We start from the raw sequence: 26,202 nt of genomic DNA, 5'->3' as shown, positions 1-26,202 counted from the left end.
TATCTGACATTTTAGTTTTAAAAAATTCTAATTAATAAGCTAAATTATATTGCAGTTCAATTGCTAGATGAAAATATTGTCCAAACTTTGTTGGTCTGTCCTCAAATTCTAGTTAAATAGTTTCAGGTTACTACCCAATTAATTTTCTTCAAAGATCTACTTCTGAGACCCTGGGTGGTTATGTGACTGAAGTGATTTGATAGGTATTAATTATAGTTTTCTTTTTTGAAAGCTGAAGCAGTTGAGGACACAGTAAAGCTGAAGCTCGCTCTGAAGGTAGCACGTGAAGACCTTAAGGCACTGCAAGTGGAACTAAATGCAATGAAGGCTGAGTATGGAGATGTGATTCCCAGAAGAGATTTTGAGGCTTTGGATAAGAACTATAATGAGCTGAGTGAAAAGGTATGTTTACCGTATTTAAAGTGTGCTGTGCAAGCATTTCCTATGGTGTTGTCTTGTCCTGGATACAAATACAGTCGCTTCTGATATAACATGATGTTTCCGTTCTCGTGCCATCTCGCGTTATAAGAAAATCACACAGTAACGGCACCATTTAAACTGATGAGGCTGGAATTGTGTTATAGCCAACACAGTTTGCGTTCTAAAACAGTGGTCTAAGTTCTTCAATTGTGTTAAAGCCAATTCCTGTTGAAGACACATGTGTTAAAGTGGAACCAACTGTATGTTACAAAATCTTTATGCCATATGAACATCATATTTTCATACTACATCCTGATTTGTTTGTTAATTTCAAACTTTTTGCGATGGGCATAACTGAACCAAGTTATAGGGAATTGCAAAGTAGTTCAGAAAATCAAGTTGGAGTATTTTGGATTGAATCAGAAATCATTGCATTATGTTAGTTATAGAGTCAGAGAGATGTACAGCACAGAAATGGACCCTTCGATCCAACACGTCTGTGCCAACCAGATATCAGAAATAAATCCGGTCCCATCTGCCAACATTTGTCTCCTATTCGTCTAAACCCTTTCTATTCATATTCTCATCCAGATGCCTTTCAAATGTTGTACTTGTACGAGCCTCCACCACTTTCTCTGGCAAGTTATTCTATACATGCACCGCCCTCTGCATGAAAAGGTTGTCCCTCAGGTCCCTTTCAAATCTTTCCCCTCGCATCTTAAACCTATGCTCTCTAGTTGAGGACTCCTCCACTGTGGGGGAAAAAGGACTTGTCTATTTACCCTACCCATGCCCCTCATGATTTTACAAACATCAATAAGGTCACCCCTCAGCCTCTGTTGCTCCAGGGGAAATAGCCTCAGTCTGAATTTATCAAAGGCTGGTTTGTGCTCTCTCCTCTGACAGATTTGATGGTGGGGACCACATAAAATCATGCATTTGAAATTCCCATTGTCCTCCTCCTGGCCCTGATGTATGAAATTTTACATGGGGCATGCAACTACTTGAAAGTCTCATCCTGTTACTGTTTTTTTTTAAAATCTGCATTGGGGTAAGGTCCACATCACGAGAAACCAAGCAGCCCTATCTGCATGGGTTAGTGTTTGGATAAGGGTATGGACCTCCTTTTGAAGGCCCTTGTGTCCTTTGGAGCTTCCCCTTCACACCATGACATTAAGGCCTGTTAGTACGAGACCATCAAACCACAGCACCCTCTCCCCATAGCTCCCCTCTCCCTGAAATGTTAACTCTGCGTTCTCTTCACAGAACCAAACTCGGCTTTCTGTGTAACCAAAAATTTTCAAACAAGATCACAACTTTAACATATCTTAACTGCCGTACATTTATATTTTAATATCACCTGGAAGAACAAGACAAGCTAACATTTGTGTGACACGTCTGAATCATGAAGATTATGTCCAGTGCAACAGGGAATCAGAATTGTAGAATGTTGGCCCTTTATTGAGGTGGGGGGGACGTTTGCGGTGGTGTGGTGGTGTTTGGAGGTTGGAGTATAAGAGTAGGGAAGTCTAACTGCTACTGTACGAGGTGCTGGTGAGATCATATCTGGAGTATTCTAAACAGTTTTGGTCTCCTTATTTAAGGAAAGGTATTATTGGAGACAGTTTGCAGAAGGTTCACTAAATGATCACTGGTACGGAGGGATTGTCTTATGAACACTGGTTAACCAGGTTGGGACTGTGCTCATTGGAGTCTAGAAGAATGAGAGGCGGTTGCATTGAAACAAATAGGATTCTTAAGAGGCTTGACAGGATGACTGCTGAGAGGAGAGCTGTTTCCCTCAGGCAAGAGTCAGGGATCACAAGGCATTGTCTCAAAATTAAGGGGTGCCTACTTAAGACTCTGAGGAGGAATTTCTTCTAATGAGGGTTGAGTGTCTTTGGAACTCCTTGCATAGAGACCTTAAATGGGGCAGATCCTTGTGTATATTTAAGGCTGTGATTAATTCTTGAGCAATAAAGAAATCAAAATGCAAGAAAGTGGATGTGAGGATGTCGGATGAGCCATGATCCTATTGAATGATGGAATAGGCATGTGGGACTGAACAGCCAACTTGTGCCTATTTCTTACGGTTTTTATGGAGATGAGCATTGCCAACATCTCATGCAATTCTGCCACCCTTCTTATCACTGCCCATGTTATAAGATTCTGTCTTGTGTATTTTTCCCTCTTTCTTTCCTATGTGGATGCTTAATGATAATGTTTCACATATTCCACCCCTCAAATCCAGTGGAAAGGTTAGTAGATAACAACCACACAGCACAACTGTGGAAGAACATTTTGGCAGATCCTTTGTTGATAAAGGATAGAAAATCATTTAATGCAGAACCAAGTGAGAGAACTCGGTTGTATAGCATAACAGAAAATCAATGAAACTATAGGCTGCTTAACTCAAGTAGAAATTCTTATTAATATAGCCAACAAGTAAAGCCTGAGATAACAAAGTGTGGAGCTGGATGAACACAGCAGGCCAAGCAGCATCTCAGGAGCACAAAAGCTGACATTTCGGGCCTAGACCCTTCATCAGAGAGGGGGATGGGGAGAGGGAACTGGAATAAATAGGGAGGGAGGGGGAGGCGGACCGAAGATGGAGAGAAAAGAAGATAGGTGGAGAGAGTGTAGGTGGGGAGGTAGGGAGGGGATAGGTCAGTCCAGAGAAGGCGGACAGGTCAAGAAGGTGGGATGAGGTTAGTAGGTAGGAGATGGAGGTGCGGCTTGGGGTGGGAGGCAGAGACAGGTTGGACTGGTTTTGGGCTGCAGTGGGTGGAGAGGAAGAGCTGGGCTGGTTGTGTGGTGCAGTGGGGGGAGGGGGCGAACTGGGCTGGTTTAGGGAAGCGGTGGGGGAAGGGGAGATTTTGAAGCTCGAGAAGTCCACATTGATACCATTAGGCTGCAGGGTTCCCAAGCGGAATATGAGTTGCTGTTCCTGCAACCTTCAGGTGGCATCATTGTGGCACTGCAGGAGGCCCATGATGGACATGTCATCTAAAGAATGGGAGGGGGAGTGGAAATGGTTTGCGACTGGGAGGTGTAGTTGTTTGTTGCGAATCGAGCAGAGGTGTTGTGCAAAGCGGTCCCCAAGCCTCCGCTTGGTTTCCCCAATGTAGAGGAAGCCACACCAGGTACAGTGGATGCAGTATACCACATTGGCAGATGTGCAGGTGAACCTCTGCTTAATGTGGAAAGTCATCTTGGGGCCTGGGATAGGGGTGAGGGAGGAGGTGTGGGGGCAAGTGTAGCATTTCCTGCGGTTGCAGGGGAAGGTGCCGGGTGTGGTGGGGTTGGAGGGCAGTGTGGAGCGAACAAGGGAGTCACTGAGTCAGGGAGTAAAGCCTGATGTTAAGTGGCACTGTTGGAGATTATAAAACCCAAAACAAAACAATTGCCTAATCATATTCTTCAATGCATAAACTAAGTATTAGCAGTTACATTGCAAAGTTTTTTTTTTAAAAACTGATTTACTTTTAAGAATCTCATTGGCAGCCAGATTTCAAATGTCCAAGGTATTTTAGGTCATCCAATATGCATTGGATGAATTCTCATCTCCTTCAATTCTGTAATTCCTCAAAAAGAGATACTTTTTTTTTGAATGCAGGAGTATGAAGAGTTATGGAATGTTAGTATTGTCAGCTCTATATTTATTAATGTGTTTATTCCTGTAGAATGAAAGCTTGCAAAAGCAGTATATTCAGATGAAACAGGAGTACACCACGCTGTTAGAAGTTAACAAGCAGATCACTCTTGAACGAGACAAGTTGAGTGCAGAAGTCGAAGTATTCAAAACTAAAATGGCAGGTAAACTCATCCCATCATTTTTCATTGGATTTTAGTTTCAACTAGATTCAAACCTAGATTCCAGTGATGAAAGAACATTGTTTTAATATGCACTTTTCTAATAACCCATCAAGAAACTTCAACTTGTGTAAATTTCCAAACAGGATTACAATGGAATGCAATTCATATCCACTCAAGGTGGATTAAGCTGAAATCGGTGTAAATTCCAGGCTCCTTTTAATTAAAATGTTATGACATAGGGTCATGCAGCATGTCCATGCTAACTATGCTCCCAAACTAAACTAGTCCCACCCATGTTGGGCCCACATCTCTCCAAACCTTTCCCATTCATGTCGTTATCCAAATGTCTTTAAAATGTTGTAATTGTACCTGTGTCTAGCGGTTCGTTCCACTTACCAACCACTCTTTTTTAAGAAAAATGTTTCCCCTCATATCCTTTTTTAAAAATCTTTTCCCCTCGCAGCAAAAATATGCTCCTAGTTTTGGACAACCTGCACTGTCCCCCTCCCTAGGGAAAGATCCTTGCTATTCACGTTAACTATGCCCCTCATTATTTTAGAAACCTCTTTGAAATTACGCCTCAACCTCCTCCACACTAGTGAAAAGAATTCTCAGCCTATCCAGCCCCTCTTTTACTCAAACTCTCCAATCCTGGCAACATTGTGGTAAACCTTTTCTTAGCTCTCTCTCTCTCTCTAATTTCATAATATCCTTACTACGATGGTGTCCAGAACTGCATGCACTACTCCAGAAGGGGCCTAACACACACATGTGTTCCAACTTCTATACTCAACAATCTGAGAAATGAAGGCAAGCATGCTAAATGCCGTCTTAACCACCCTATCTACCTGTGATGCAAATTTCAAAGAATTATGTCCTTGAATCGCCAGGTCTCTCTATTCTAAAACATTAACCAGAGCTCTACCATTAATAAGTCCTGTCCTTGCCTGTTTTACAAAATGCAATACCACACATTTATCCAAATTAAACTCCATCTGCCACTCCTCAGCCCACTGATGCAATTGATCAAGATCTGTTTGTAATCTTCAATGATTTTCTTCACTATCCACCATATCACCAAATTTGGTGTCATCCACAAACTTATTAGCTGTGCATCCTATACGCCCATCCAAATCATTTATGTAAATAACAAACAAATGTGGACACAGTACTAACCCCTGTGGAGCACTGCTGGTCACAGGCCTCCAGTGCAAAAAACAACTCTCCACCACCACCTTATCTCCTAAAGCCAAGCCAATTTTGTAACTAATTGGCAAGCTCATCCTGAATCCCATGTGATGTAATTATATTAATAGTATATTGCAGAACCTTATCAAAGGGTTTATTAAAGCCCAAGTAGACAATGTCTACCACTCTGCCCTCAATTTTTTTGGTTACTTCCTCAAAAAACTCAATCAAGTTTGAGAGACGCTGTTTCCCTCATACACAATCATGCTGACTATCCCTAATCACTCCTGGCTTCTCCAAATGCATGTAAATCCTATTCCTTTCAGAATCCTCTCCAATAACGTAACCACTACCGACGTCAGGTTTGCAGATCTACAGTTCCCATACTTTTCCTTGCCTTCCTTAAATGAAGGCACAACAGCATTAACCACCCTCTTGTCTTCTGACATCTCACACATGGCTATGGATGATACAAAAATTTCTACTGGGTTCCCACAATTTCCTGCTCAATTTCCTGCTCAATTTTCTATAATGTCCTTGGATACACTATATCAGATCCCAGAGATTTATCCACCTTAGCAGTTTCTCTTCTGTAATGTGAACTGTTTTCAAAACATCAATATTTATTTCCGAGTTCTCTAGCCTCCATTTTCCTCTGTCATCAAAGCTGATGTGAAATATTAATATCTCTCCCATCTCCTGAGGTTCAACGCAAAAACTACCTCGTTGATCTTTTATGGGGCCCCACTCTCTCTCTCCAGCTACTCTTCTGTCCTTAATGTACTTTCTGTAATGTGGTCCCACTAATAATAGCCTCACAATAACTACTGTATAGCCTTGATTCACATTGAAGAGAATTTCTAACAGTAATTACACAAAAAATTGAAGATCTAAATTTAAACTGTCCTGTGACAGGATGGTTGAACACAAACATGAACTGTACAAAAATGGGAAACAAATCACCTTTTGCATAGGTAAAGCTCTTCCACCAAAAATTCTCTGGTTCAGAGCTCATCCAGTGGGTCTGAGAACTAACTTGCTTAAGCTTAAAGGAGAAACATTCTCAAAAAGGAATTTTACCAAAGCATGTCTTAATCTGGTTGGATTGCAGAATATCATTTATCCAGGTAGCATTTCAGGGAAGCTGAAGTCTAGATTTTAAAATCCAACTGAGTCTTCAATAATGCAATGTAATAGGAATTACAATGTGCACATACACATATATACAATCATTAGTGGGACCACTTTACAGAAAACTGTATTACATGGACATAACTTTATAGTTCTATGTGAAATTTTTGATTCTATAATTTTGGGATGGAACTATGTTTACCGAGGCATTATGTTTTTGTTAGAGCGAAACGTAAGGCTGGTAAGAACAATGGATGAGATTCTAGTCAAGAATAAAAACAAAAATTAGATATAGACAATTGGGATCAAATCAATTTCTTGAAAAGTATAAAGAGTGTAGGGGCATTCTTGAGAGGGAAATCAGGAAGGCAAATAGGAGAAATGAGATAGCCTTGACAGATAAAGTTAAAGATAATCCAAAAGAGATTCTGTAAGTATATTAAGAGCAAAAGAGCAGCTGGAGAGAGAGTGGGGCCCCTTAAAAGATCAACGAGGTAGTCTTTGTGTTGAACCTCAGGAGATGGGAGAGATATTAATATTTCACATCAGCTTTGATGATGGAGAAAAATGGAGAATTCGGAAATAAATATTTATGTTTTGAAAACAGCTCACATTACAGAAGAGGAACTGCTGGAGGTCTCAGAAAACAACAGGTGGATAAATCTCTGGGACCTGATATAGTGTATCCCAGGACATTATAGAAAGCTGAGGAGGAAATTGCAAGGACCCATTTTTTGTAAATTTTTGTATATCCATATTTACATTGAAGGCGCGAAGTTGTTGTATGTGCAAATATTTTAGAATGCATGGTTTGGAAATTGTATTCAAATCAGCATAAACAGGAGCTACACTGATGTCATGTACAAGGAAGGGCAGTAAATTATGGGAGAAGAAGAATTCTGTATTTAGCCACACATCTGTAGCTATAGAAGTTTTTGCTTAAAAATTTCTTTGTGATAAATCAAATGCTAAAAATTGACCAATATTTCACTTCAACCACAGGCACTGGCTCTGGCTGTCTCGGTTTAGGTGATAATTGCCCATAACTTCCAAACCAAGACTAATTTAATAAGACAATAGGGACCATTAGCAATATTAGTCAAACATTGCACAAAAAAATGAAGTCACACACAAATTAATTCTTTGCTAGAGTGAATAATTTTACCATCTCCTTGGAATATTGGTGAGATCATAACAGGAGAGTGCAATTTTTAAAGTATAGTATAAGAAATAAATTGGATTTATGTAACCACTTTGTTCTTCTACACACTGACACCATCTACGTCAGATGTTTGCTTGTCTTACAAAGTAAAGGATTCCAGTTTCTTCGTATACCCTTATCTATGTACTTTTGAAGGGAATCTCAAATGTTATGTATATATACACCCCTTCCATCTTACCGGAAGTACCCCAATGTTTCCACTTTCTCTTCCCTTTCCTAAGGGAGATGATGGCCTCGTGATATTATGACTAGATTATTTATCCAGAGGACCAGGTCATGTTCTGGAGAGCTGGGTTTAAATCCCACCATGGCAGAAGTTAGAATTTTAAATCTAGTAAAAATCTGGAATTCACAGTCCATTGATAACTTTGACACTATTGTCAATTGACCCATCTGATTTACTAATGTTCTTTTTAGAGAAATAGACTTTTCCCCTACCTGCTCTGGCCTACATGAGACCCCAGAACCACAGACCCACGGCAATATGTTTGATCCAGATGGCAGTCAGAGACAAACATCAGATAATGGCTTACCCAGTGATGCCCACATTCCATGTGTGAATTCAAAATAGAACCTTGGGAGAGCAATAAAATACAGCAAATGTGCAGTCAAATCAGAAAACCCGAATAAGAATTTGTTTGGCCTTTTCTATAAACTTATCTGTAAAATAGTATGTTATAGAATCATAAGATCATTACAATGTCAAAAGAGAGCATTCAGCCTATCTAGTCTGCACCAACCCTCCAAATAACATCTCACCCAGACCCAACCCTGCACCCTATTCCCTTAACCCTACACTTACCATGACTAATCCACCACCTGCACATCCTTTGAACCATGGGACAAACCTGAGCACTTGGCAGAAACTCACAGATACAGAACGTACAAACTCCACACACTCACCCTAGGCTGCGATTGAACCCAGGTTTGTGGCATTGAGGCAGCACTAACCATTATGCCACTGTGCCACCTTTGTAAAGCAGCGTATTGAGTGAGAGCAGCTACAGTTGTAGGATCACTTTGGTTCAGTGTTAATACTCTTAATGCCAAGCAAGATATTCAAGCCCTGAATATACTGCCCTGTGATGTTGCTGAGGAATGCCATTGTATTTTTGTGCAAATCAGCCTGCAATTTATGCCAAAAAACAGATATTGTGCTGAATTTTTCAGTTCAGGTTTGAGAACCATGGCTGGACAGAAAGCAGATGAGCCAATTCCATCAGATGTTGGGATCCTGGCATGGCATTTTGCTCGCAGTGGCCACCAACTAACAGGCTGCCACAAACCACCATCCATTTGAGAATGGCATTCTAACAAGAGTTACCAGAATAATCAAACTAGTCCTGCAATGCCACCAATAATGGTGTGCAACTGGCTTCTTTACACAAACTCACCAGTCCTGCACAACCAAATTGATAATATATATAAGTAGATTCAAGTTATTTATCTATAAATTATGTAAATTATAATTAATTATGTATAAACTCATCAAAAACATGCTTTATCTACAACTTCGACTACCATTATTCACAGAAATATCTAGAACTAGCAGATTACTGATCACATTCTGCTTTGCTTCCTCGTTCCTCAATAACATGAACATTATTCGCATCTTCCCTTTAGGTGATTTTACAACAGCCACTGTTGAGGCTATGATATCAATGTGGGGGTGACTCAATAAGATTAGCTGAATTTTGGAGAAAAAGCCATTCAAGGCAGATAGGCCCCATTGATTGGAGTCGTGTGTGTTAGTGTTGTTAAGGTGGATTGGCTGCATCTTGGTGCTGGTACAGCTATTACCACTGGGGTGCCTCGTGAGGTTTCCTCCTCAATGTCTCCCTCCCAAAGCATCTTGCTGTGGGAGGCTCCCAGGGAATATCTGATGATTGTTTTTCCACACAATGATTAAAACTTCTGAAAGTGGGCAAAATGTCTGTCTATGAATTGAGCCCCAGATGCCTTGTTGCCCCTTTATACCATTATTAACTAAGTTCTAGCAAATTTGTGGGCAAAACTTTTTAAAACTTAAACAAAGACAAGCAAGCCTAATCAGTGGAGAACACCATAAGGTTCCCAGTTGCATAAAAATCTGGACCATCATCTAGGTCACCACTTTAGAGCAGCACAGATGGTTTACAGTAATGTTGGAAGTTCTGGTGACTCGTTAAACCAAGGACACTGTAACTTTCAAAGTAAATAATTTTGAAATAAAAAATTAATTTTGTTTTCACATTTTGAAATGATACATAGTTGGACTTTCCGTTGAAGACCTAATTTATAAATTCTGGTTGAAATCAGTACGTTCAACCAGATTGTGTCAGCCTGTGTTGAACAAATAGTTTTCAATTGCACTCAGTTTATTGTGAGATTCGTGACTAGATATGCCTCCACAGGAAGGAAGAGTGTGACTTGCCTATCACTTCTCCAAATGATGTCACTAGAGCGGCAGTGGCCAAGGACTGGGAAAAATTGTGTGCATACCTTCTCAGCTAGGTAGCAGGATGTGATTCAGTGGAAACTAAAACAAGGGAACAATAGTAGCATATGAACAACTGAAAAAGAAACACTTTAGAGCATAGTTCCCTGTGTTAAGATTCTGGTACCTTGATGTTGTGAATAATTGAAGTCACTGTTTGCCATTAGATCTTATTTATACTTTAGGTCCTCAATATTTTGCAGCAGTGTTAGATTGCAGTTGTAGGTGAGACTTTCTAATACATACTTTCACGTACTCTGCCGTATAAGGCACATAGCTGCCATGAAAAGAAACACAGAATGTTTAATTCATTACATTTCACTTATTGCTTCTACTCTGCCTTCATTTAGATTCTTTTTATATTCAAAAGGTTGCAGAATGACACATTACCTGAGACCTAATTTAATCTGCCAAGCAAATTTATTCAAACAGTACCAGAAGTAACAAATCTTAATCCATTAAATCTTCTTTACAAACAGAATAAATAGTTTGTAAATTTTATGCGAAAACATACTGCACTTGAGTAGTTTTTAAAAATTCTTAGCAATTACACAAGTGATCTGAGTTAATTATTTATCTTCAGTTTAAGACTGACTTATAAATTTGAAAAGGTCAGTCAGATAAAATTTTCAAAATTATGGCAACACCAGTAACAAACAGAAATATACCAATACAGGCACATTTAAATAAATTCCCAGAAATTTTACATTTCTAATTCAACCTTTCTCTTAGATTCTTATTTTCAGGTTTATTGATTGCAATAATATTGCAACATTGTTAGAAACTCAACTGGGATATGATTTTTCTGACTGAAACTGGTTTTCAACAACATTTATAATTTGGAAAATTGAAGAAGCAGATAGTAAACTACATTTTGTCATGGTCTGCCTTCCCCAAAATGTTATTTTCTAAAGTTTAAAAATTGTAACTGTTACTTTCTTTATTTGCTGATAATTTGAACAGGTGGCCTCTCTTCAAGTCAGTTGGAAAATATTCCAGTTGAAGCAGGTGAAGACTACTTTGAGGGACTGGTATGTGCTAATAGTCATTTGCTTAATAATATTGTAAGGATTCATGAGATCAGTATATTGACCGCATCCTTGTTTAAAGATCACAGGTTTGTATTTTCAGTTGAAAGGTTTATCGATGAAAAGATGATTTGCATTCCTCAGATGATTGTAATAGTGTCTAAAATGCTGTGGAAGAAGATTCTATAATTGCAAATGGGAACAAATTATATACTTGAAGAAGAATTTGCATGGTTCTGGGAAAAAAAGGGGGAAGTGAGATAGTTTAGATTGCACTTTCACACATTCTTAGAATGGTATTAATGGAGTAGTGGGGCTGGACTGCAGTTTTGCATTTAGAATCTGCTAAATATCACTACTTACTATCACATTCCATTTCCAGGTTGCAATCGGCAAGCTTGAGAGGCAGGCTTGCTGGCTATTGGGTAGATAGGTATCGGGCTGTTGATTAGGGTGCACTGGAAGAGTCAGGTATTAGAAAGGTTGAGGGTGGAGGGAAGAATATTGTAGAAGGGGCTGCAAAGATCAGGCAATGGACTGAAGAGTTCAGTAGAAGATTTGGAAGAAGATAGTGGAATGGAGAGTTTACAGAAGATCATTGCACAGCTACAGTGATTGAGCAGGACAAGAGAAGATTGTGGGTACTGTAGAAATCTGCGGAAGACAGGAAAAGATTTGGGAGACAAAGAGGAAATTGTATACAGTAGAGGAAATCAGTAAGACATTGGATCATGGAGTGTGAAGCTCAATTAATGGGGAATTGGTGGCTGAATGAAATGCTACTGGACTAAATCCAAAGACTCAGGCTAATGCTCTAGGAATGTGAATTCAAATGCAGTATGGCAACAGAATTTAGTTTTGATTGATAAAGTATAAAATTGACTGTCAGAAAACCCACCTAGTTGACAAAAGTCTTTTTTACAGAAGGAAATCAGCAGTCGTTACCGGGTCTAATCTATGTGACACTAGATCCTTGGAACTATGGTTGAATGTTAACAGTCCTCTCCAATGGCCTAGCAAGCTACTCAGTTCAAGTCAATTATGGATGGACAATGGATGCTGACTTGACAGCGATACCAACATTCCAAGAAAGTAAATTTTAAAAATGCTAGCTTGCTTTGAATGCTTAAATCCCAGGAATCAATTCTGATGACCTAAGAAAGAAATTATACTTCCAGGATACCTTTCCTGTTCTAAAGAGCTTTTACGATTTTTTTTCTTGATTTGTGGGTGTCAATGGCTGGGCAGCAATTATTGCCCATCTCTAGTTACTGTTCAGAAGGTTGTAGTATGGTGTCTTTTTGGATTGCTGCAGTCCATTTGGTGTAGGTAGACCCTCAGTGCTGATGGGAAGGCTTTTGTTCCAAAGTCGCTGAGGGGATGGCAATATGTTTCCAAGTTCACATGGTGAGTGGCTAGGGGAGGGGAACCTGAGGGTGGTAGTGTTCGCATGTGTTTGCTGTTCTTGTCCTTCTCGGTGGTAGTGGCTGTGGATTGTAGAGGTGCTGACTAAGAAGTCTCAGAATTTCTCCTTTGCTTTTGTAGGTAATAGCAGCAGCACGTACCATGTTTCAGTGGTGGAGAGAATGAATATGGTGCCAGTCAAATGGGTTGCTTTGTTCTAAATAGTGTCAAGCTTATTGAGGGTTATTGGGGTTGCACTCATCCAGGCAAATAGGGAGTATTCTATTCTAACCCTGACTCATGTATTGTAGATGGTGGATAGGCTGTGGGGAGTCAGGAGATGAGTTACTCGCTGCAGAATTCTTGGCCTCTTACTTGCTACTTGTCACCCCAAAACTTCATATCGTCCAGAACTTGCTAAGTTCCACTTGGACTGCTTCATTATTTTGAGTCTCAAATGTTACATAATGTTCAACAGCAATTGTTTAATCAACAGCAAATGTTCCTACTATATTCACAATGGAGGGAATGTCATTGCTGCTGCAACTACAAATGGTTGGGTCAAGAACACTATCCTGAGGAATGTCTGCACAGGTGTACCAATAGCTGAGATGCCTTCCAGCAAACACAACCACAAACATTTGTCCTTCGTGCTAATTAAGACTCCAACCAGTGGAATGATTTCAACCTCCCCCCACCCCCACCCCACAACCTCCCAATTACCATTGACTCTTGCTAGCACTCATTTATGCCACACTCTGTCAAATGTAGCCTTGATGTCCTGGTAAGTCATGGTCACTTCACCTCTGGAATTCAGACATTTTTTTTCCCATATGTTTGAACAAAGGCTCCAATGAAGTCAGGAGCTGAGTGGACCTGGTGGAACACAAACTGAGTGCCACTAGACTGATATCTTCCAACACTTCCCTGATTATCTTGAGTTGACTGTTGCGGTGGTAATTGACCAGGTTGGATTTGTGGCTTTTTTTTTAATGAGGTGTGTGGGTTGTGTAGTGGACATGCCTGGGTAACTTCCCATATTTTTGTTGTAGTTGTACTGGAACAGCTTAGCTAGGGGCATAAGACATTTTGGAGTATGACCAGTGGGAGATGACTTCCTTTGCAGTATCCAATGCCTTTAGCTGGTTTTGATGCAACGTGAAGTGAATCGTATTGGCCAGAGACTGGCATGAGTGCTGGGATCTCTGCAGAAGGCTGATGGATCATTCACTTGGTATATCTGGCTGAAGATTGTTGTAAATGCTTCAGTCTTATTTGCACTGATAAGTTGGGCTCACCCATCATTGAGGATGGTGATATATGTGGAACTGCTGCCTCCTGTGAGTTAATTTTCCACCAGCATTCACAACTGAATGTGGCTGGACTGCAGGGCTTGGATCTGATCTGTTGCTTGTGAAACTGCTTATTTTTGTCTGTTGTGCTCTTTATGCTGTTTGGCAAGCAAATTGTCCTATTGTGGCTAGTGGCTTCACGTTGATGCCTTATTTCTAAATATGCCTAGTGCTGCTCCTGGTATGCCCTCCTGCACTCTTTTGTACAAACAGTGTCAATCCCCTGGCTTTATCTGTAACTTTCTAGTCCGGCATTTCCCCACTCTACCATTACAATAATGTTGAGAGTACAATTCTGCTGACAGCCCACCCCCATGGATGCCCAGTCTTGAGTTCCTAGATCTGTTTGAACTCAATTCCATTTAGCACAGTGATAATGCTACACTACACGATGGGGGTTCTTTTTTAATATGAAGACTTTTCATTTCACATGAATTTTACGGTGATCAATCTTACATGTTAGCATCATGGACAAATGCACCTAAGGCAGACAGATAGATGATATAGAGTATGTTTTTCCCTCTTGTCACTTCCCTCAAAACCTAAAATAGACCTAATTTAGCAGCTATCAGCAGGAGGCTTCCTTGCTCATATTTTACCTAATGTCATGAGACTTTATTACATTTGAAATCTTGAACATTCTAATGCTTAGAAACAAAGCAACCATGCAAGCAGTAAGGCCCCATAATTACTAATGAGAACCATTTTGTTTTGAGTGATGTTGAATGGAGGATAGGTGGTAGGCAAGGCATTGAGTCTAAAGATGTGCATGTTAGGTGGATTGACTATGTTAAATTGCCCATAATGTCCAGGGATGTGTAGGCTAGGTGGATAAGCCATGGGAAATGCAGGAATTTGGTGGTGTTGAGTGTGTTGAGGATAGAATGCTCTTCAGAGGGTCAGTGTGAACTCGATGGGCTGAGTGGCCTGTTTTCACACTGTATAGGGATTCTGTTCTATGGATGCAGCAGTGAGTGATTAAGTCTGGAATACAGAGGCATGAGAGAGGAACTGACAAAAATCAACTGGAAGCAGAGCCTAGCGGGGAAGACAATAGAGCAACAATGGCAGGAGTTTCTGGGTGTAATTGGGGACACAGTACAGAGGTTCATCCCAAAGAAAGGAAAGATTATCTGGCGGGGGCTTGGGGGGGGGGGGGATTGAAGAGAGGGGGATTAGACAGCCATGGCTGACAAAGGATGTCAGGAAATGTATCAAAGAAAAAGAGACAACCTATAACGTGGCCAAGAACACTGGGAAATCAGAAGATTGGGAAGGCTACAAAAACAAACAGAGGATAACAAAGAGAAAAATAAGGAAGGAGAGGATCGAATATAAAGGTAGGCTAGCTAGTAATATTAGAAATGATAGTAAAAGTCTCTTTCAATACAAAAGAAACAAATGAGAGACAAAAGTAGACATTGGGCCACTCCAAATTGATGCTGGAAGGCTAGTGATGGGAAATAAGGAACTAGTTGAAGAACTTAATAAGTACTTTGCATCAGTCTTCACAGTGGAAGACATGAGTAGTATCCCAACAATTAAGGAGAGTCAGGGGGCAGAGTTGAGTATGGTGGGCATTACAAAAGAGCAAGTGCTAGAAAAGCTAAAAGGTCTAAAAATTGATAGATCTCCTGGCCCCGATGGGCTACATCCTCGAGTCCTGAGGGAGGAGGCTGAGGAAATGGCGGAGGCGGTGGTTGTGATCTTTCAAAAGTCACTGGAGTCAGGGAAAGTCCCAGATGATTGGAAAATTGCTGTTGTAACCCCCTTGTTTAAGAAAGGATCAAGGCAAAAGATGGAAAATTATAGGCCGATTAGCCTAATCTCGGGTGTTGGTAAAATTCTAGAATCCATTGTTAAGGATGAGATTTCTAAATTCTTGGAAGTGCAGGGTCTGGTTAGAACAATTCAGCATGGATTTAGTAAGAGGAGGTTGTGCCTGACAAATTTGTTAGAATTCTTTGAAGAGGTAGCAAGTAGATTAGACCAGGGAAACCCAGTGGATGTTATCTATCTAAACCTCCAAAAGGCCTTTGATGAGGTGCCTCACGAGAGGCTGCTGAGCAAGGTGAGGCCCCATGGTATTCAAGGTGAGCTACTGGCATGAATTGAGGATTGGCTGTCTGACAGAAGGCAGAGAGTTGGGATAGAAGGCTCTTTTTCTGAATGGCAACCGGTGACAAGTGGTGTCCCGCAGTGTTCAGTGTTGGGGCCGCAGCTGTTCACTTTATATATTAATGATCTGGATGAAGGGACTGGGGGCATTCTGGCGAAGTTTGTTGATGATACGAAGTTAGGTGGACAGGTGGGTAGAAAAGAGGAGGTGGGGAAGCTGCAGAAAGATTTTAGACAGTTTAGGAGAGTGGTCCAGGAAATGGCTGATAAAATTCAACGTGAGCAAATGCGAGGTCTTGCACTTTGAAAAAAAGAATACAGGCATTTCTAAATGGTGAGAAAATTCATAAAGCAGAAGTACAAAGGGATCTGGGAGTGCTAGTCCAGGATTCTCTAAAGGTTAACGTGCAGGTTGAGTCTGTGATTAAGAAAGCGAATGTAATGTTGTTATTTATCTCAAGAGGGTTGGAATATAAAAGCAGTGATGTGCTTCTGAGACTTCATAAAGCCATAGTTAGGCCCCATTTAGAATACTGTGTCCAACTTTGGGCCCCACACCTCAGGAAGGACATACTGGCACTGGAGCGTGTCCAGCGGAGATTCACACAGATGATCCCTGGAATGGTAGGCCTAACGTACGATGAACAGCTGAGGATCCTGGGATTGTATTCATTAGAGTTTAGAAGGTTGAAGGGAGATCCAATAGAAACATACAAGATAATGCATGGCTTAGAAAGGGTGGATGCTGGGAGGTTGTTTCCGTTAGGCAGGGAAACTAGGGCCCGTGGGCACAGCCTTAGAATTAGAGGGGTAAATTTAGAATGGAAATGAAGAGACATTTCTTCAGCCAGAGAGAGGTGGGCCTGTGGAATTCATTGCCACGGAGCGCAGTGGAGGCCGGGATGTTAAATGTCTTCAAGTCAGAGATTGATAATTTCTTGATCTCGCAAGGAATTAAGGGCAATGGGGAGAGTGCAGTTAAGTGGAGTTGAAATGCCCATCAGCCATGATTTAAATGGCGGTGTGGACTTGATGGGCCAAATGGCCTTACTTCCAGTCCTATGTCTTATGGTCTTATGGTCTCGTGGTCGCTACAGGTTAATGACCGGTTTGATTGGACCATTCAAAGTTGAATTAGATTATTAACTTTAGAAGGAAAAATGTGCAGGGTTACAGCACGATGATGGGGAAAATGGCATTACATGAATTGCTGATTTGAATCACCTATGCAGACGTAATAGGCCAAATGGCTGCCTATTGGATTGCAACAATTCTGTGAAATGCTCTCGATTTCAAATAGCTGCAAAGGATCTTTCATGTGCATCTGAAAGGACTGATAGGGTCTCGATTTAATGTCTCACCTGAATGTAAATCTAAGCTTATAAACAAAATGACTTTCTATATAGGGTACTGGAGAAGATGTCATTGTATACCTGCGTCATGATGGTCTAATCAAGAATGTGAATTTAGCCAAGGAAAAAATAACCAAAGTTCTTAAGGAAATCTGGAAAGACAAGATGGCAGCAGATCTCCAGGTGGGTATATTCTATAGCATCACAACATTGACATTTTCAGATGCTATTGACTTCCTACAAAAGAGGTAATTTGTATTTAAAAGGCTAGCAACAGAATCCTTTCTGGATTTTTTTTTGAAAAAATTTCAACTATGCAATTAAGAAGGAAAGCAGTCAAATATTAACAACGCCTCAGTTGAGTTGGAGTTTATATACTCATACATGCTGGACCTGACAAGTCTCTGTTTCATATGTCATGCATTTGAGACTGACTTGTTTTGCAAAATGCTAGCGTGCCTAAGTTGCACAAATAACATAAATTCCATCCCAGTATCAGTGTCAGAAAGTAATGTCCTTGCTTGTAAAATGTATATCTCCAATTTTTGTACTTGTGCCAAGCTTAATGTCCTCCAACTGTGAACCTATTCTTTGATATATAATGTATCTTCAAGGATTATCTGCCTATTGCACTTAACAATCATTTTAAGTTATTCCAATGGTTTGGCAAGTCTCAGTGAACATATGAAATGCAACATGTGAGATTGCACGCTCAATCCAAGTTTCTAATGTATTAGCTGATACTGGTTAAAATGTTTGTGTTGCTGTTGTTTCCCAATGCCTGCTGCTGGTAGTAAATAAGATGTAACCTAAACACTGAATATATTGAAGTATGCCTGTGAAAATCGTACAACTGGAAATGACCTGGACTAGGAAGAAAAAAGTAAATATTTGCTTTCAGTAGCAATAAACATGATGGAAAGTGAGTTGGGATAAAGCAGAAGTTATCTATGACATTCCCCATCAATCAACATTCAGTGTTTAGACTCTCACCTAAATCACAGAGTAGTCAAAAATAATAAAATTGAGCTGTTTTTTTAAATGCTATGTTATATTTTCTGTGCTTGTATAACACTTCTTAATCAATTTCCTAAAGACCTGTAATAGTTGTGCAACAGAAAGAAACTTGCATGATACTGATGACATAATTATGCCTAATATAGAGCATCACGCTTCTGTAAAGAAATTTGTTTAAACAAAATCTAATTATTGTTTTTTTTCCACAAAATAGAGTGGAACGCGGTCTAGCCTTCCTGAGTTTTTCCATAACTTCCTCCAAAAGAAGTATGGAGACTCTGCCCTGCTTTGGGCCTACAACATTTATTATGGCTGCAGAAACCATCAGAAGGATGAATTCATCAGTTTGTTTTTCAGTATTCTCAATGGAATTGTGAGTTTTGGCCTTCTCTTATTCAACAGAGTTAACAAAATTTCATAATATTTATATAAGTTAAATGGATTTTTTTTGTTATCCTCCCATTAATGACTTGATCCTGTCATTGTTTCACTGTCTGCAATTGTTCACATCATAGTACCTACACAGCATGGCATAGGAGTGGTGGGAAGCAGTATTGATTTCCCCTAAATTTGTACTGTCGGCTATACTGCTGTGAAGGTGCTGAGGTAAAGCCAAGTGTTTCTTTACAACCAGAGAGAATATTTTAAGGAATTTTGGCAGTATGCACTTCCGTTTAATCAGTCAAACATGACATTGGTGTTAGCATTGGAATACCAGTGATCATTTTAACAGCACAAAAGACGACTGTCATGAATAAGGATTATTGTTTCATTTGTTGGCTTAGTTAAATCTGAGATGAGGAGGAGTTGTGATTATTTGGATGGTTGTGAATCTTTGAAATTCTCTGTTCCAGAGAGGTTCAGATACTCAGTTTTTCAGTACTATAAAGGTTGAGGTTTTTGGACTGTCGGGATATTGGGATGGGAATAATGTGGAATTGAAATCGAAGAACTGCCATGAACTTCTAGAATGGCAGCATAGTGTTGCAGCACTGTAGGCATATTCTTACGTCCATTTCTTATGATCAGAAGCTCAAAAGGATGCCATTCCATTCATCATTTCTGGCACTAGATCTTAAGGTTATAGACACAAAGAAACAGCACTTTAAGTTCCTCAGCTACAAGCACCAGCCCAATCTCCTTATAAAACCATTAATAGAATCATATTCCACAGAGCTTTTTAGATTCCATCATTGAGTAAAATAAATATTATTATTTTCTCCTGTTTGGATCTGTTAATGATCTTTAATCAATGGTCTCTGATTATTGACCCCTTGAATAGGGATGTTTTACTCCATCTTCTTGATAAAAACATTTCATCATGCTAAAAACCTCCTTGTTAACAGGTACTTGTGCTATAATTATTAGCAATTTTTGTGGTAAGTTTTTAATGTGAAATAAATAAATAAATGGAGCAACTTTGTCAAAATCATGATGCAACTGAGGTGAGAGATGCACTTTTATGATACTGGATGCAGTCTGAGCCCATCACTAATGAGGATTCACAATTTACAGTGTGTCTTCCCCCCCCCCCCCCCCCCCCCTCCACCACCCCCCAAGTTGCTAATGGATTTTAACATGAAGGATGCAAAGAATGTAATTAGAGTTTTCTTTCTGGTAGAACATGTTATCAGTATATTTCCAAGCCTAATGAGAAGGCAAAGTAACAAATTCATGCTTCACTACTCTCCACTGCAAGGAGACAGAACTTCTGTAATGCTTTTGAAATTCACATCTAGCTAGTTCCTCATTATAGCTATCATCACAAAGAGGAGCCTTATGAAAGTAGGATACAAGAAAGAGTCACTTTGAAGTATTGATCAAGATTTGAGGCATAATTTGGAAGAAACAATATGTAGTTAAGATATTCTGTCATTCTATCTAATTGGACTTGTGGTCTACTTTATTTTTATAGATGGATGAAAGCGTATATCATGGGCAGATTCAACATATTGCACATGTACTGAAAGAACTGAACCATCATGACACATCTGGAAAAGGGATTCTTTCTAAACAGGAGTTCAGGTCAGCATTCTTGAAACTTGCAATTATATTGCCCAGGGAAACAAAGTGCTTTCCAAATGAGTAGTGCAGTAAGTGGGGCTCGAGAACATGTACATCCCTGACTAGGTGCATGGCTCTGAGTCTCAAAGATTATGAGCTTTAAACTTACCTGCCTTCTTGAAGTTGATGCATTTGATCCAGTGGAGTACAGACACAAAGCATACTAACGCAAAGTAACTTCCTTTCAGAAGAAGGGAACCGTTAGTGTATGCGCGTGTAAATTTTATTGAGCATTGATAGTTATAGTTAAGCCAGTGCTTTTCTTATTTTGTCTGTATTTTAATTAGTTTATGAATAAACTGTGTTTTGTTTCAAGCCTGGCCGTGTGACCAACCAAACTGCATCCGGAACACAACACCTTACATTCACCTTTAAAATAGGAAAAGGTTAGGGTCTAGGCTATCCTTTTAATATATTTTGAAAGGTATTGGTCTGGTCCACAACAATAATATTCGAGACTACAGTCCTTGTGTAGATTTAGTATATTTTTGTTGGTGCAGATTTGATGGGCTGAAGGCCTGTCTACATTTTGTCTTTTGATACATTTCTGCCTGCTCCTTGATTTGATAATAGATGATGAATAGCCGTAGAGGTGGGTCTTTGTTTCTGTTTTTGTTTGTTTGTTTGACTGTTTTGAGTAAGGAACTAGAGACTCATACTGAGTCAGTGCTGTTGAATAAGACTACCTTTGTTTGATGTTCTAGTTATTTTGGGTTGTGCAGACTCTGAGGTGAAATGATCCTATCATGTGATCTCTTACATTGCTATTGATGTAGGCTGACCATTTACCTTTTTTTTTGATCACAAAAAAAAATAAATAGTTTTGACTTTCTTGCCTTCTGTGAAAATATTCTTTTTCTTTGAAACAGGATTTGACGTTTTCCTTAAACCCTGTTTGTGAAATACAATGTTTTAAAATGACTCACAACAAACAGGCTTCAGGCTTAAATCAGAAATATAGTTTATTCATGCACTGAAACTTGGTGGGATGATTGTCACAATACGCATGCGTGCATTCATACAAGAAAACAGAAAGGAATCAATGTTAATCTTAACTGTAAGCTAAAACCAAAAATAGGAAATTTAATGCATATGATTATCAGAGTCCAGATAATTAATCACCAGTGAAAGATCTTTTCTATAGGAACCCAAATTCAGGCAGGATTATACAAGCCAAGGCAGAATTCCTTTTTTAAGTTGACAAAGGCACAGTAATAAGAGATTTAATGCACTTTTCAGTCAAACCAAATTTATTTGGAACTGGGTTAAGGGTGTCTTTTTGATCTTGAGAGAAAGAAATGATCAGTCTACATTGCTTTACCAGATGGTTAGATTCTTAGCAGATCAAGGAAAGGCTTCAAAATGGTATAACTGAAGTGTTTCAATGAGTAATATTGATCATTATGATGAGCTCATTGAGGAGTCAGCTTCAACTAATCAATCTGTTTCTATCTGACAGCCAAAGATCCATTCATCACTTTCAGAGATGGTTGAGTTTAACCATTGCTTGTTGTTTGATAGATGGGGATCATTAGTGCTTTTACAGCTGTTCAGTTTTTGTAGCTCTATGCTACCCCCCATGCTGGGGAGACACCTGCCTTTGAACTCCCAGCCTCTGATGTGTTATAGTTATTGTCTTGATAGGGCCAGCCCACTTAAATTTCCATCCAATAAGCTGCAGTATTGTTAGTGGAGATTTGATGATAGTAATGTGACTGAATGCCAAGGGGAAATGTTTCAATTCTCTTGTAGATGGTAACTGCTCAGCCCGTGTGATTTTTTTTTAGTCATGGTGGATACCATTTGTATTGTAACTACATTGAAGCAGCACAAAACGGCGCCTCTCAAATGTTTGAACAACAGGTGAAACTGTGTAAATCCTGGAGGGAAACCTAAACTGAGAGAAAAGGACAGCTACAACTTTCCACTGCATCTTTATATCCTGATGGATGGAGCTTTAATTTAAAAGTTGAAAATTCTTTCTTACAGTCAAACTTTGAAGAAAACCCTCCCTAATAAGAATGAAAAATACATACAAGAGCTGATTGCTGCTGCAACATCCCAACTTGGAGATGACAATAAAATTAAATACAGTACCTTATTTGAAGAGGTAATGTTTTTTAAAAATCTATTGTAACTTGGCCAGTGTTTTGGACAATGAATACCTTGCACATATTATATTCAAGAATAACCAAACAGGTAGGCTGGTGTCATCTAGGCAAGGGTTCTCTCTGCAAACAGTTTACAGAAAATGTCCCTCCTCCCAATGATACGCTGCAGTGCACAGGTCCACACCTCAATTTTTTTCAACTTCATTGGCTAGGAAGCCTATCCCACCATTCGATAAGGTCCCAGTTGCCTTTTGTTATCAAAATCTCACATCTCTCAAGCTTTGCCACAAATTATATTCTCGCTGAGCAGTGCAGGTAACTATTTTAAATTCCGATCTGAAGACATTAAATATTGTTAAGGACAAAACTAATTACTGGCATTACTGGTCCCTAAGAAACTAAGAAGACCAAAAATTATAATTACAAAAGAAGTGATGCTGTTTCATATTACCTTGTATATAGATTCTTCACCAGTAAACTAACATTCTTAATGGAAAAAAAATGGCTTTGGGACTCTGTAATCAAAGCATCTTTCAAAAGGAAAAGTGTTCTTGCAAATTTTTATACATTCCATGATTTCAAATTTGTCTAACACTAACACTCATCACATTTAGAAGTATGGATTCTTATTTTATTTATTTTGGTGCTCTACAGAATGCAGAAGGCACAGCAGGAGCTTTTCTTGCATTGCTGCAAAGTCAATACACAGCAGAGAAAACGATGTACCTTGATGAACTAAGAAATGCATTGGAAGAGAAAGAGTAAGAGACAAACTATTATTGATCTTATTTCAATAGAACAAGCAGATCTCTATGCTATAAGACACTGAGTGATTGGCTGTAAGGTGCACAAATTGAGGCATTCTGTTCATGTCAGGCTTTACTTTCATGTAGTACAAATCTCAAGTTATTTCTGCTTTAAAACAATGGCCAGTTGTACCTGTGGTGGGATACTTTAAGTAATATTCCTTTTCAACTCGGTGTGAAATCACATGGTATTATGTGACATCATGGGAGCAGCTTTTGTTACTGGGTTTGAGTGCTACAGATTACTGGGAAACAAACTACAGATATCTTCTGGCTATTACGGTAATGACTAGGGCTCATTAAAAACAGTTTCAAATTTAATCAGAAGTAATTTTTCAGGTGAAGTTTTTGTAATAATTCATTTTGCTTTAAAATGAAGGTAAGATAATGCAAATCAATACAATGACGTTTGGAACTTTGACACACTGTACAAAAATATTGTCATTAAAGGTGTAATAAAGGCAACAAAAAAAAGGATAAATCCAGCTACCCCTAACCATACAAACCTAATTTTGTGCACCAGCTGAGAAATTAAGCAGTTCACAGCAGCACTCATTAGTTTAATCCCTGTGCTAGTATGCACAATATAATCACATATGACCATAGGAAGAAGTGTTTGAATATTAACCAGCACAGAGAAACCAGACAACAGTTTAAAAATAAGTAGTATTTCCCTTCATAATTAGCCACAAAACCACTTACTAATGTAGGTCTGCAATAAATTTTCTCCAGTTCACACTCAAAACAACTGGCAAGAATCTGACAGTCAAACCAGTTTATGAAAATTATAAGTACACAACTTCCCCTCAGACTATTTAAACAAGACATTTCTAATATCTTGCAATTTCAGTGAGAAAATACTCTTGAATGGCAATTTTTATAATATGACCGTTTTAAGCAAGTGAACATCGTTTTGTTGAAGTAAAACCTGAAGATTCAGAGGGACGTTGTTGTGAAGTTGTGTACTGAACAGATAGATTCTCACAAATTCAATTTGCATTGTAACCTGGAAAATATTCTCGGTTGTGGCTTTTCAATAAGTAGTTATTTTTTAAGCTTTGAGAAAATAGAAGAAATAAATATCCTTCACAGTGAAGGGGGCCAATGACGATAAGAAATCTGGCAGCAGAATCCTAGGAAGGATGTGAAGCCTTTGAGAATGCAGTAAAGATTGACAATATAGTTTCCAGGCATCAGTTTAGGGTGGATAGACTGGAGAATCTACAGTGACTGTTGCTAGAGAAGTGAGAAGCGGTCTGATAAAGATACTCAAAATCATGAGGGATCCAGATAGTATTCACCAAAGAGAGGGGCATGAGCAATGTTGAGGTTAGGAAAAAGTGTGGATACTCTTGGGTAAGTCAATAGTAAGGAGGAGTCAGCATTGGGTGTCTTGAAATGGATTAAGGTAGACAAGTCACCAGGGCCAGACGGGATCTATCCCAGGATACTGTGGACGACAAGGAAGAGAAAGCTTAGATCTTAACAGATATCTTTGTATCCTCTTTGACCTCAGGCAAGGTTGCAGAGGACTGGAGAGTGATCAATGCTGTTCCTTTGTTTAAGAAGGGAAATAGAGAAAATCCAGGTAATTACAAGCTGGTGAGCCTGATGTCAGTGGTGGGGAAATTGTTTGAGAAGACACAGAGACAGGGTTTATACACATTTGGAAGCAAATGGACTTTTTAGCGATAGGCAGCATGGATTTATGCCGGGAAGGACATGTCTCACTAACTTGTTTGAGTTTTTTGAAGAGGTGACAAGAATGACTGAGGGAAGGGTGGTGTATGTTGTCCGTGGACTCTCGTAAGACACTTGATAAGGTACCTCATGGTAGGCTGGTACAGAAGGTAGAGTCTCAGGGATCCAGCTTGAGCTGGCTGACTGGATGGATGGATGCCAAACTGGCTTGGTCATAGAAGACAAAGCAGTGGTGGAAGAGTGATTTTTGGAATGGAGATCGGTAACTAGTGGTACTCAGCAGGAATCAGTGCTAGCATCATTTTGTTCTTACAATATAGATGACGTGGAGGAAAATGTAGATAGTCTGATTAGTAAATTTGTGGAGATGCAGATGGGGAGGATAGTCAAAGGATACCACAGGATATAAATTGCAGATATGGGCTAAGAAATGGGAGCTGGGGTTTAATCCACACAAATGTGAAGTGATACATCTTGGAAGTTCAAATTCGGGTGCATACACGTCCACAGATCCCTGGAAGTGGCAACACTGGTGGATAAGGTGCTCAAGAAGGCATACAGCATGCTTGCCTTCATTGGCTGAGGCATCGAAACTTGCCAATGTTTAGATATGTTAAAACTGTATTAAACTTTAGTTAAGCCACATTTGGAATACCGTATGCAGTTGTGGTCACCACAATACCAAAAGGATGTGGACGCTTTGAAGAGGGTGCAGAGAAGGTTGCCTGGTCTGAAGGGTATTAGTTATGGGGAGAAGTTGGGTAAATTTGGATTGTTTTCGTTGGAAAAACAGAGACTGACATCTACAAAATTTGAGAGGCATAAATAGGGTGGACAGTCAGAGGCTTTTTCCCAGGATGGAAAACTCAACTATAAGAGAGCACAGGTTCAAGATGAATGGGGGAAAGTTGTTTGGGATGAAAAGTGTGGGAAAAACTTTTCAGGGGGTGGCGGCTGCCTGGAACACGTTGCCAGTGAAGGTGGTGAAAGCAGCAT

The 26,202-nt window shown here is 39.5% G+C and overlaps 1 protein-coding gene across 5 annotated transcripts in view; it reads left to right on the top strand.

The window, feature by feature from the left end:
- The window catches only part of tsnaxip1 (translin-associated factor X interacting protein 1), a 103,392-nt gene that overhangs the window by 26,700 nt on the left and 50,490 nt on the right, over positions 1–26,202 (top strand). For all 5 annotated transcript variants that reach the window (XM_059651638.1, XM_059651640.1, XM_059651642.1 and 2 more), the window contains exons 8-15: positions 233–402; positions 4,104–4,236; positions 11,217–11,284; positions 17,562–17,690; positions 18,739–18,897; positions 20,440–20,549; positions 22,578–22,698; positions 23,354–23,460. In XM_059651638.1, the coding sequence (XP_059507621.1) occupies positions 233–402; positions 4,104–4,236; positions 11,217–11,284; positions 17,562–17,690; positions 18,739–18,897; positions 20,440–20,549; positions 22,578–22,698; positions 23,354–23,460 (997 nt within the window). The remainder of the gene's footprint in view (positions 1–232; positions 403–4,103; positions 4,237–11,216; positions 11,285–17,561; positions 17,691–18,738; positions 18,898–20,439; positions 20,550–22,577; positions 22,699–23,353; positions 23,461–26,202) is intronic.

Source organism: Stegostoma tigrinum, chromosome 16 (genome assembly GCF_030684315.1).
Source record: "Stegostoma tigrinum isolate sSteTig4 chromosome 16, sSteTig4.hap1, whole genome shotgun sequence".
NCBI lineage: Eukaryota > Metazoa > Chordata > Chondrichthyes > Orectolobiformes > Stegostomatidae > Stegostoma > Stegostoma tigrinum.
Note: the sequence above shows the minus strand (reverse complement) of the source record. Positions and strands in the feature narration are given on the sequence as shown.